This window comes from Poecilia reticulata, linkage group LG20 (genome assembly GCF_000633615.1).
Source record: "Poecilia reticulata strain Guanapo linkage group LG20, Guppy_female_1.0+MT, whole genome shotgun sequence".
NCBI lineage: Eukaryota > Metazoa > Chordata > Actinopteri > Cyprinodontiformes > Poeciliidae > Poecilia > Poecilia reticulata.
Window position 1 is genome coordinate 7,748,626 of NC_024350.1, and position 13,492 is coordinate 7,762,117.

Sequence of the window (13,492 nt, forward strand, 5' to 3'; positions counted from 1 at the left end):
GTTTTCCGTTTGACCTGTCAGCCCCAATCAGTGGACAGCTCTTCCTCAATTGCAGCTGACGCCTCCATGACCTGCGACGAGGTCTCCTCTCTTTTGACATCTGTCTGCAGTGGAGATGCTGGTCAGGCTCAGCATGCAGTATCTTTAGCTGACCATCTGGACATGATAATCCCACACACCACAGGTCCATCAACAGCTCTTTGTCTAACTGACCTTGTCTCTCACCAGAAAAACGACCCTGTTGTTTCCAGAGTTGTCCTCTATGTTGAGCTCTATGTCCATCGAGGCGGGAACGCCTTGGTGAAAACCAACTGGCTTTAAAAAGTTAGCACATGCTTTCCCTTGTCAGGATAAAACTGCTAAAAGAGTTGCAAAGAAGCTATGGGATGGGTTTTTCTGTGTTTATGGCTTTCCTCAGCGCATTCACTTGGATCAGGGCGCAAATTTTGAGAGTGAGCTGCTGGCTGAGCTTTTGGAGCTGAGTGGTGTCAGTAAATCACACACCTCGCCCTACCACCCGATGGATAACGGGACTGCAGAGAGATTCAATCGCACCCTGGGCAACATGTTGAGATCTCTTCCTCCACGTTCAAAGCACAAATGGCCTCAGATGATCCAGTCTCTGACCTTTGTTTACAATTGCACAGTTCATGAGACCACTGGCTTTTCACCGTTCTATCTGATGTTCGGGAGGATACCCAGGCTGCCTGTTGACCTTGTTTTTCGGAACGTTCTTCATGACGATGCCATTTGCGACTACCACTCTTACGTCAAATCACTGATTGAAGATCTGCGTGCTGCTATGCTAATGGCTGAGAAGAGCACCAGTACAGAGCAGAAACACCAATGTGACCAGTACAACAARAGRGCCAAGGGTCACCCTCTGTCAGTTGGAGATCAGGTCCTGGTGGCGAACAAGGGAGCCAGAGGAAAGCRGAAGCTTTCTGATAAATGGGAGCCTGTGATGTACACGGTGGTTGCATCCAAATCTGCTCTGCACATTTATCGAATCCGAGACCGTCATGGCAATGAGCGTGTGGTGCATCGCAATCTCCTGCTTGATGTGAACTTTTTACCTGTGGGAATGACCATGGATGGCGATGTGAACTGCCATGCTGACAGTGTGATTAGAGTCCCTTCGGTTTCTGATCTATATGGAACAGAATGTTTTAGTGAGGCTCCTAGTGCTGTTCCTGCTGAGCCTACCCTACCTGACTCCCTGTCCTGCAGTGATGGGGAGGACCGCACTGCTTCATGGGTTCAGGATGTGTCCTCAGCTCCATCAGTTGGAAATAGTGACCTGCCTCATGACTCTGAAAACTCCTCTATGGACACTGGAGTGCTGGCGACTGCTGGTTCCTTACCTCATCTTCCTGATGATGTTGGCTCTGTTCATCCTCCAGACAGTGTGGGAGGGGATGTTGTTCGCCGCCTAACTTCACGCTTTGGGAGGGTTATTAAACCAGTTTGTCACCTGATAGAGTCCATGGCTGCCATTGAGGCTTAAAGATAATGTTCAGCCTGTTATTGATGTGTGAGTTTCCAAGTTCTTGTTGTATAATTCCTGCCATTGTCTAGGATTGTCTTTTTCTTTGTTTGCCTAAGCTTCAGTACCATCTATATGTTTATTCTGTATAGGGGGGTGTAAAAGGCACTTCTTGTTGTCCATGGGATACAGTGAGATTTCGCTAGTTGTTCAGCAATCTCTAGTCTCCTGACCTTATTTTAGGGTAGCTGTTATGCTGATGTGTTACACTGTTGCAGGAAAGAAAACTCTTTTGTACTGGTACTGAGTGTCTTTTAACTGTTTTTCATTTTGTGTAATTCTAGGGAGGTGAATGTAACCTGGTTGTAATTCTCTTTTATTATAATTACACAAAATGTATTCTTTTGGTAATTTGTTTTGTTCCTTATCTTACTGAAACACCTCTGTCATTGTTTTAACCGTGTTACTTTAAGATCGGAAGCCCCTCCCTTTTATTTCTTCTTCTGTGGTATTGTCTTAAAATTGTTTGCGCCCCTTAGCCCCTCCCCTTTTGACATGTTGTCCTGCGGGAGAAGTGTGTGCTTTTCATTTTTCCATCTAAATACATTCAGTTTATTTATATCTATTAAGTAAATGTTTGTTATATACTTTTGTTTTGTGTAGGACTTGGAGCGGGCAGCCTATAACACGGTTGTTTTGTCTGTATTTTTGTCAGAAATAAACCGAGAATCATCCGCTTGAAAGAAACTGTGTCACGGTCCATTCACTCAAAAACCAGCACAACGCAGAAAAGGATCCGGTTACACCGAGCCCCTGCTGATGGCAGAGCTGGCAGCTCCTTCATCCTGAAAGAAATCCATCCAGGACTTTTGGTGCTTTATTTGACAACAATGCTGTCAAATAAAGTTGCTAAGCTTCAACTCACTGATAAACTGATCATAAGTCGCCATTTTGGTTGTGGCCGTTAGCATGTAGAAGGAGTTATGTGTAGTTTAATGCTAACCATCCAAAAGGCAGAAGTTAAAGCCTTAAGACACCTCTCCTCATCTGCATATGAGACAGAAATGCATAAGGTAAAGTAAAAACAGGGGACAGAAAAATTAAAAAATACATGGAAACAAAAGGAGTTTCCAGGAGGGTGGGGAGGATTAATAATAATTAATTAAAGAGACACAAATGTGATTAAACGAAAAACATTTTTTATAGTAAAACTGAAATTATATTAAAAATATAATTTGTTAGAACTAAGCCAAGAAAGAAAACATAAATATGAATGTCAAATTATAAAATATGAGGTAAAGTTCTCTATTTTAAAATTAATTTGTATATTTTAAGTATATTGATTTATTCATTGCGCCATTTATATAATTCTGCTTTTATTTTTCATGATGCCAGTCCCATTCTCCATATCTCCATAGAGACCGGGCAGCGCACGCGAAGGTGCAAATAAAAACAAAAACAAAAAAGACGTTTTCTGATTGGCTTTAGGAAATTGATGCACAACGACATCAAGGTGGACTCCTGGTAGTATGACCGGAAGCTCATCCTTCAAAGTAATTTATCTATGTATATGTATTAAGCGCCAAAATGAGAAAGAAATTACCCAAAAGTAATTGAGGAAGATTATTAACATTATCTTCTGCGTATTATTTCCTGCATAATACGAAAACCAATTGTTTTTATTGCAATTTTTCCAGTAAACGGAAATTGAGCGTTGCACTATGTCTAGCTTCACTGCTGGTCCTCAGAAAGAGGAAAGGATGTGACACGAGCCTCGGTGGCATGCCCCATCGGCCCAGAAGCGACGCTGTTTGTGTTCCGTATTTTGATATGTAAATTAGCGCGAGCCTCCTCTCCTCAAGCCCTTTTCCTAACCAGAGGAGGATGATCCACCGGCAGATTCTGTTATCCCAGGTAGGCTGTCTCCATTGTTGCTGTGTAATGTTGATGCTGTAGAATCATGTCAGCCTATCATGTCTCAGCGATCAGCAGCAGCGGCCCTGCTCTCCGTTATCCGCATACAGCCACTCTGTGCTGTGCGAAGGATGCTTTGTAACATGTCGTTATTAGGATATGCAATAGGACATTTTTCTATAGCAACATTTTTGACATAGAGACAATTTATCACAAAACGACAAGTAAACCAAATTATATATCATAATCAGACTACTTATCACAAGTCAAATATGGTTTTCCTGATGCTTAGGTTCAGCATTATACATTAGTTCGCATTATATCAAACCGCACAATGTAATTGAAGTCACTAGATCTAATATCAGTCTTCTAGGGTGTGAGGCTGAGAATATACGAAGTCATGCTGTATGTGGAATGTTCCGATGTGGCTGAACGCAGGCACAGCTCAGTTCAGGCGTCATGTTTTTTACGCTGGAGATGCTGCCCTAGTTTCTCCTGAATTGAGACTTACAGGGAGTCTGGGGAGAGGCTTCCCCTTCCCTCTTTGTGTGGGGATTCCCATTGTCAAAATCCTGCGCTATAGTTTCTCAATAGCAATAGTTTCTTCATTGTGTCCTGATACATTGTTAGTAATTAGCAGGGGTGAAAGAAAGGGGGTACGCAGCAGGGTACTGCGTAGAGACCAAGCAGGCTGTGCTCAAGCAACACAGCTCGGGTGTTATTGTCTCTCATCACTCCCAGGTGGGACCGTCTCGTTGCAGAGAAACAAGCTCAGGGCTCCCGTTAGTCATTATCGTGAGTTAAAATTTTCACGAAAGTAAAATGTTTGTTTTTGTGGCGCTTCTGTTATTTTGAAGGGATATATATAAACGTTTCCATAGCGACCAAAGTCAGAGCTTTGGACAGTGGTCGAGGGGAGATGAGAAGAGCTTGTGAATATTAAGTCTGATTTAAGAATTGTCGGCCGATTCTCCAAACCTCTGTGACCACAGAGCTGATAAAAGTACAACAGGTTCTTGACCCATCCGCGGTAATAAAAAGGTTGGGGACCACTGATTTAGCACAGGCTAGTAGCAGACACGAAGGATCAGCACTTTTACTGTTACAGTTACCATTAGGAAACTACGTAATCAGTTATGTTAAATCTAATCTTGGCAACTTTTTCTTTTTCAACCCTAATAAATGTGATATTCAATTGACCTCTTATGACTCAAATTTTGACTGTCCACCCCCCTCTGCTGCTGCATGATATGGAAAACCTGGAACGGCAAAGATATCTGCGGCTTTTATGTGTAAGTTTACTGGTTAATAAAAAACAAAACAAAAAATTGGGGTTGTGGCTTATAGTCCGGTGCGGCTGATAATTGGGAAAATACGGACTATAATCCTAACTGGAATTTTTCTGTGAAGAACCCAGAGAGGGTTATTTGGTTATTATTTATTTCATTAATAGTGTTATTATTTATTTCCTGACTTGTTTTGTGAAGAACCCAGAGAATGTTATTTGATTGTGCTTTCTGGAAAACAATATATTTTTACATTTAGGCACTCCTGCAATCATCACACTTTTTCTGTTACAAACTGACTCCGGCCCCCCCACCAGAGAAGGGAAAAGTTATGTGGCCCTCACATAAGATTCTTGAAGGTTTCAATAGTTTCATAAGTTCATAATTGCTGATTTGGTTCTTTATCAATGAATATTTATTTCTCCTTTGTTTTCCTTCAGCTCAGATAATCCTACTCATAATAAACACATTACACTTTTCTATCAGTGAAGAAAATAATTGACTTTTACATTCATGCACAACTTTGCTTTCTGTCGTATGGTATCAAAAATTAAAAATGGTTTTAAATCACTGATATAAGGATGAAAAATGTCTGATATAAGGATGTTGTGATGTTCCTGCTCCTTGTGTTCAGACATAGTTAAAGATACAGTATATACTTTTAGGACTGCCGTTTAGTAAAAAGCTGGATGAGCTGTCTACTAGTGTCTAAAACTCAGGCGTCATGTCTTCTGAGGGAGATCAACAGTTTGAGAAACAGTTTGTTTTGTGAAGCACCGCCTCATTGGGAGGGAATCGAAAGGCTAACATACCAATCAGGTGCAAGTTGGGCGGGTTAAAGTAAGAGAAACCAGATACTGCATTCATAACATGAAGAAGACCAGCAAGCAAAGCTTTCACAGAATAAATTCTGTAGAATATCAGAGTACAGGAGRTACAGGATAGAAGATTTGACTGAATCAAGACATTGTCCAGTAGTTCAGACTGGGAAGCTAACTGGAACATTGCTAGCCAAGTATGTGGAGCAGGAAAATAGATTGTAGTTACTTAAATTCATCTAAACCAATTGTGTCAAAAGATTCAATTACTGCAACATGTAAAAGACAAGTGTAGTTACACTGTGTGATTTTGGCAAACAATATTCTTAAACTCATCCAAAATATTATTTAATATCAAATTTATTTTACTTTATGCTTACAGCAGCAGCAATATATTTACTACATGTCATTACATGACATAGTTGTATTGTTCAAAACCACTCGGATTGCTTGAGTAGAAATGGAGTAATGTCTGTGTATGTTAAAATGTTAAACATTTACCACCCAAAATCCTCACTTTCAAATAGTTCACTTTTTATTTTATTCTAGTTGTTGCAGACTCAACTTAAATAGATTAACTTGTAAAGCATCGTTTTTTTTCTTTTTTAAAATCCAAATGTTCTTGCCGCTTGTTTAAGATGAGTACAAACAAAAAGTTGTTGAGAATTAAGTGAAGTTCACTTGAACTCTTTTATTAAGCAGAATGCCTTGTTAAAGAGTTTGATGCAGCACTTACTCTATTGTCCAACACCAAATAATGCACCGTAAACTTTCAACATCTTCCAGAGTATTGTTTGGAGGAATGTTTGATGTATTCTGTGGGTTTCTCGTGCTTGAGGTCACACACACACAAACACACACACACACACATACACACACAGCAAGACTCTCCTCCTCCTTGAAGACAGACAGACACACAAGCACAAATGCCTTGGTGTGCAGGACCAGGGTCACTCCGCCTTGAATGTATTCACCATCTCCAGCCAAAAAGAATCAAGCGCACTCATCCCTTTCACTTCTCAAGCTCAGCAGTCAGATATTGTTTGGAATATATTTAATTATTTATTTGCTTTGTTTGGAATATACTAGGGAGGTCAGGAGGTCACAAGGTTCCCATGGGGGCAGGGGGGAAAGGTCAGGAGGTCACAAGGTTCCCATGGGGTGAGGGGGGTTTGATATAAATTAATATCAATTAGTCACGGCCATCAATCAATCATCCGATTAAAATTTGACAGAAGGGTGTCTATATAGTCTCTCTTTTAATGTTTTTATCTTTTATAAAATCTCTCTTTCTCACTGTTTATTCAATGTCACATGCTGTTTTTATTTTAATTATGTAAAGCACTTTGAAATGCCTTGCTGCTGAAATGTGCTATACAAATAAAATTTGATTGATTGATAAATATATTTGAAAAAAATAACAGTAAATGACTAGTAATGAAAAAGACAGGAGGTAAAGTATTTGCAGAAAGGCAATGTGTTGAAGACAGCAGCTGTCTAGTCCCTAAATTATCTACCTAAAAAAAGTTAAATTATTGAAATGAATAATTTAAGAGTTGATGTTTATAAAGTGCAGCACCTAGTGGAACAGTAGACTAACGTGAAGAGTGAGACTGTCAGAATCTCAGACAGTCAGACAGTTTCTATGTCTTTGTCTCTTCTTTGTTGCTCTATGTGCCCACCTGTGTTTCCACTCATTTTTGGAATTCATATTTTCATCTGGACCAGATGAAATCTGAAATGTTTATGACAATGATGTTTCATCTTTGCTCCAACATGAGGAACCATAGGTGTCTCATGCTTAACTCTCACCTTCTGCTGCCACTGCTTTGTGTTCCTGTGTTTTGTAACACACCGCCCTTCTCCTCCCGCTTTTCTTTAGGTTTTGGTCTGCTTTGGGTTACCTGGTCGTAATGCTGATGCAGCTTGGTAGTTTCAAGGTCAGTGTCCCCCTTTGACAACCTGTTTTCTTTTTGCATCTGTCGTGGAAAAAATTACTTTAGCAAGAGTCTGGATGAGAAGAAATAAGAAATGTATTAAAACCTTGCAAAGTGAGAACAGAAATACAGAGTCAAAGGAGTCGGTCAAGTCTGCTCTGACTAACAGTGGATCTGGCTTCCTTTTATAGGTTCTGGTCAGAGAAGAGAGACTTGATTGGACAATAGATGTGAATCTCTGAATGTTATGTCAGGGAGATGGTCTGGCCATTTCCCTGATTGGACAATAGGTGTTCTTCTTGACCAATCTCATGAGGAGATCATCCAGACACATGACCTCATCATCAGACACAATCTAAAGCACAAAAGGGGTGAAGAGTACATTATAAAAATTTCCATTACATTCCTTTCTTTGGATTATAATAAACATTGTTTATATTAATCACACAAAAGATAATAAAAATGTTGGTAATACATGAAAATGTCAATACACAATTGTATGTACCTCACAAAAGAGTCAGACATAGACTCCCCAGTTATAGCGTGACATACAAATAAATAAGACATTTTCCTACACAAATTTCAGTTCTAACAAAAACACTTTGGGCCCAAAATCATGCCATTGTTTTATCTTTGTACAGAGAAACTGTTTCCTTCTTTGAGGGGTGGGGAGTTTCACTTTGTTGTATCTTGTAAAAGAGACAATTTAACAAATTTTATGGCCTGCAAGGTTTGGATAAAATGCTAGTCAGTGGGCTGGTCTGGGCCTCTGATCGCTTCTAACAGGGAACAGAGGGGTGTGCACACAAGTTTCACGTGTAACAATAATGCCGGCAGCTCTAAGGGAATGTCCTGTATTGCTTCAGGTTTTGATAGTGTTTTCCAAAGTGCCTGCAGATTTTGGAAGGATCATAAATGGGTCACAGTATGCTTTAACCCTACATCATACTTGTTGGTAGCCTTGATGTCAAGTTAGATTTCAGCTAGGGCTGGGTTTATGGAGTTTTAGACATGAACACTTCAGTAGAAGTTTCAAAGTCTGAGGTTAGTCCTACAGTTTTATAATATTCAAAGCATTATCATCAGGTCAAAGGTCAGAGGAGTCCAGTCAGTCACAGTCGCACATAATTTAACAAAAACCACCCATACTCTTCCAAGGCCAGTTGCATGACTTTGTAAGGGGCACATGGGTGCGAGTCTGGGACATCAAAGACAGCTGCGCAGGAGACAGACAGAGACAGACAAAAAGGGCAGCAGCTTTTGCCAAGAAGTAGAGAGTTTTCAAAAGTCATTTGAAATCATGCATCCTATAAATCTGCATCAGGACCATCTGAAGCACAAACAGTACAGTGTAAACTCTCAGCCTGCATACAATCAGAGGAAGGGGAGACTCTGTCTCCAGCTCCGTGCAGGAGCCATAATGTCTGCTGAGAAGCAGGAATCTTCCATTGACAGGTGAGAACTGGGGCTGCAATGCACAGCTCTCTGATTACCAATTAACCCAATACATATTGTCCCAGAAAATCAATGAGACTTAAATTTAACTGTAAATAAACATGTGAAACTAGAGACCTATATAGGGTTAGATAGGAAATAGTAATTTTCTCTTTCCCAGATTTTTTCCTGAAGCAGAAATGGAGTAGACCTGATTTCCACTCGGTTTGTGCTTGCTGCAGAAGTTCCACCTTTATAACATTGGTAGCTCTAGAAAGCACCAAAAGGTTGACTTTTGTTCCCATTATTGTTGATTGAAAAATGGGAATAATCTCACATGGTACAAAAGTAAAATCAGCATAAGTGCCCATCCATCCATCCATCCATCCATCCATCCATCCATCCATCCATCCATCCATCCATCCATCCATCTTCTTCTGCTTCATCCGGGGTCGGGTCGTCGGGGCAAAGTGCCCATTGCCGGCTAAAACAGTCAATTGAATCAGCCTTCTGGGTCAGTGATGAATCTTCTTCCACACATCCGTTCTCTGCCTCTGCTGCAGTGGAGGTGTCTGCTGCCTTTTCCTGACACAGTAATGGCAGCCATGAGCAGTTCTTTCTCAGTTTTCTCTCACTTTGCTGTCTTCTTACTGGACTTGAGTCTGGCATGGCATATGCCAGTCATGGTTGCTCTGCCCAGTCCACACAGTTAAATTTCAGTTCAGTTCCTGTGACAGCTTGCAGTCTTTAGATGATGTCATCACACACTCAGGTGTTCCTATGGTCTCCCAAGAACCTGCTGCATTTCCATCAATGTTCGCAGGGTTGGTGAGACTATGGTGCAGAGCAAAAGCTTTTTCTGTCGAAGATAGCCAATATTTAAATTATATTTAGCTCTCTAACTCTTACTTTAATAAGAAGAGTTTGAAACGGGAGGGAGCGGCTGAGCGTTAGCACTAGTCAACAGCTCTGTATGGGAGCCGAGAGCAGAGGGGCAAACAAAATAAAATATGCCTTTATTTCTTACCATCTTCAACGTAGAGCCTTTAAAACCACAAAATAAAATCTGAAACTTTTTCTAGAAAACTCTGGTGCTGACCTTTAAGTTTAAGTTATGATACTTACCAAATATTCAATTCCTATATTTTTATAGGTTGTAACATAAAAAAATCCCCCCCAAAAATAAAAGTTTAAAGCAACTAAAGTTATAATTTAAATAACACATAACTTGCATTGAGAACCACGGCAATAAATCAATATTTATGAGGAATTTTATTAAGTGGAGTTACTTATTAAAACTTGTTTTTAGTCAGAGCCTTATGTTTTTGTAAAGGTGTAGCAGAGATTAGATTGGAGACACTAAACCAAACTCATATCTAAGCATCATTTGAATCTTAGTTTGACTTCTGTGGGTATCAGCAGGTTGTTTATTAAGAAAAACTCTTTTGTGTTTTTGGGATGCTAGTCATTTTTGATGGTGCAGCTTGAACAAAAAAATGTAAACCACATTTTACTGTAACTTTGCCGACCCCCTCCCAAAATTGCTCTTAAAAAATTTCCCTGTTTATGGTCCCCCCCCAATAATTAGATGGGATCTACCCCCTTGGTGCAGAGTGACCTTTTCCAAAAGACAGTAAATGAAATCATCCATTGGTCCATCAGTTTGTTGTTCCCAGGTCTCAGGTCTTTACAACAAAGTCCTTTCTTTGTCCAGTTTTCTGTCCGGTGTGGTTTGCAGTAAGACTGCAGTAAGTCCTGATGCAGTTGGGGAGCTGGGGTCTGGTTGATCTGGAGCATCTTCAAATCTTTCTGCTTCACCCTCTGGGTCTGGAGAAGGCGCTGCTCCCCCTTGTTCAAGACAGGTTGTGATTCTGCAGGGTGGGCTTGTAGAATTGGATTTTCAGGGGTGGGACGGCGAGAGGGAATGCATCGAGGTCAGGATCCATCTGGAGCTGTCAGACTCAGGCACAGAGAAGAATAGGAGACAGGGGACAGAAGATGGTTAGTAGGGTCTTTAACAGGTAATAATGGCAGGAGCCAAACACCCAGGAGGTGGTCTAAAGAGCCGAAAAGCCTTCTCTGTTCTGCCACCAGTCTTGTTGCTTCTTCCCACTATTTGTTTGCATTCTGTTTCTTTTTTTCATTCATTCAACACTCAACACTTATGTTTTCACATGCATCCATCCAACTTCTAAAAGACTTCTACAGCCTCTAAATTCTTCACACCAACATTCTTTTTCCCTTTTGTTTCATTAATTTACCCAACACTTCAAATATTTTTCGTATTTTTCTATAGCTTCTATTAAACCAATTCTCTTTCCCTTCTTAATTTACATTTCTTTTCTTTTTAGTATTTCAACCTTACTTAACACAGAGGACTTTAAAGATTCCTTTCAGAAAAGTCACTCCATTTGATCTAATCCGGACACAGTTTAAACATTCCTCCCCATAATGTTTTCTCATATATTTAAATTTCTATTTTCTTCAGGATCGTACGCAGACTTGGAACCCATGAACCAAGTCCCTTTCTCTCTTGAAAGGGTGGAGAGCTCCATTACTCTGAGAACGTCTTCTCCAGAGTCCAAATAATAAGTTTATCCAGCCACTCTTACCAGTAACTTCTGGGGTGCCCTGTCATCTCAAACAAGGTCTTTGTCCCGATAACTCACAAGGGCCCTTCACACGGGACTTACCAATAGCCCCTGCTTTATAAGTGATAAATAGGGGTGCCCTGTCTTATGTATATTTAAAAAGGACTTCACTTTTGCTCTCGATAACTCACGAGGTGCCCTAAACATGGGACTTAACAATACACCCCTATCTCATAAATCTTAGACAGAGGTGCCCTGTCTTATGTATCTTAAACAGGGACTTTAACTCTTTCTGGTTTCCAAGTCTTTTGTGTGTTTCCCTTTTTACTAATTTATGACTCAATCAATAACTTTGAGAAAGAAAAAAACAAAAAACAAATAATTCTCACCAAACCTATACAATGACTACTGTTCGTGATTCCGGCGTTGATGACCGTGAGCTGGACGAGTTAGTCCTCCCGTCTCTGTAGGCTATGTGAGCTCACACACTGGTCGTCCAGTTCCTTGTGGCCAAGTGTGGAATCCTGTTCGTGACGCCAAATTGTTGTAGAAAAAATTACTTTAGCAAGAGTCTGGAAGAGAAAAAATAAGAAATTTATTAAAACCTTGCAAGGTGAGAACAGAAATACAGAGTCAAAGGAGTCGGTCAAGTCTGCTCTGACTAACAGTGGATCTGGCTTCCTTTTATAGGTTCTGGTCAGAGAAGAGAGACTTGATTGGACAATAGATGTGAATCTCTGATTGTTATATCAGGAAGATGGTCTGGCCATTTCCCTGATTGGACAATAGGTGTTCTTCTTGATCAATCTCACGATGAGATCATCCAGATACATGATCTCATCATCAGACACAATCTAAAGCACAAAAAGGGTGAAGAGCACATTATAAAATTTTCCATTACACAGGTCTATTTCTTCTACTTTTGTTGTGATTGGCAAATAAATTAATAGACCATTACCGCTACCCACTGGAAAGAACCAATCAATTATGTGGACCAAAGAATTTGTAAGCTGCTTTGCACTGACTATTATTTTATTATTAATATTACTATCACTATTGTAGATGTTTTGATTGTTATGCTTGTTTCAGTATTTATCATCAAAAATAATTTCCCAGAGAACAAAAAAGCAATGTGAATAGAAATTATTTTCACAGGTGTCTACAAAAAATGCAACTTAAAATTGGTAGGCCTAACAGCAACCAGAGTGGAAAAAATATTCTTATTCTGTGCCATTTTCTAGTTGTTAAATATTACACAAAATGAGCAGATAAAAGATATACAACAATGCCAGTTTAAACTTTGAACTATTTGCAAAACGACAGAGCTCTGCAACATTAAAACATGGATAGAACTGTAACTACATTAATCATACCTCTTTTTCTCTTCAGTGTTTCTGTCGTTTTCTGGTGGTGCAGCTCTGTGCTGCCTTCAGGAGAATGGGACATCAGAGCATCATCCATAAAATTTCTCCCACATGGCATTTACTGTGTAAACCAGAACTTTCAGTGGAAAAACAAAAGTTCCAGATCCTTTTAATGCCATAGAAATGGCAGAAAAATAGATTGTATCTTTATAGATTGTCTATTGATTTATAGATTAATAGTTTTACTGGACAGAAATTTCAAAGAACAAATCTGGTTCTTAAACAAATATTAATGAGTCAAATTGAAAGTGTCCTGGAGTCATCAGCCTCAATATATCTGTAAGATATATTTATTCTCAGTATTAGATGTGGTCTCAATAAACCCATGGTACTTGTATTGAAGATTGAAACTGGTTTTATTGTGGATAAGCAATCACTCCAGGTGTCGGGTTAGGACAGTTATTATATATGTTGAGGTGAGTTGTTGGAAGGAGAGAACGTCCGATTCCAGAATTAGGTTTAACTTGACTTTAATATACTTCCAGCTTCATCCATATACATAACAGGCAGGATTCAATGGGGGGCGCTTGTAAATGAGATTGTGTGTGTATTGAGTGTATGCATATGTATGTAGCTGTGAGTATGTGTGTGTGTGTGTGTGT

General features: G+C 39.8%; 1 protein-coding gene across 6 annotated transcripts in view; it reads left to right on the forward strand.

The window, feature by feature from the left end:
- The first annotated feature begins 2,962 nt into the window (after window positions 1-2,962).
- LOC103482413 (E3 ubiquitin-protein ligase HECW1) overlaps window positions 2,963-13,492 on the forward strand; it is a 128,421-nt gene continuing 117,891 nt past the window's right edge. For 2 of the 6 annotated variants that reach the window (XM_008438548.2, XM_008438553.2), the window contains exon 1: window positions 2,993-3,400. In XM_008438548.2, coding sequence (XP_008436770.1) covers window positions 3,371-3,400 — 30 coding nt within the window. In that variant the 5' untranslated portion in view covers window positions 2,993-3,370. Of the gene's footprint in view, window positions 3,401-7,386; window positions 7,445-13,492 lie in introns of all 6 variants that reach the window. The other 4 variants (XM_008438550.2, XM_008438551.2, XM_008438549.2 and 1 more) reach the window with 4 other exon arrangements.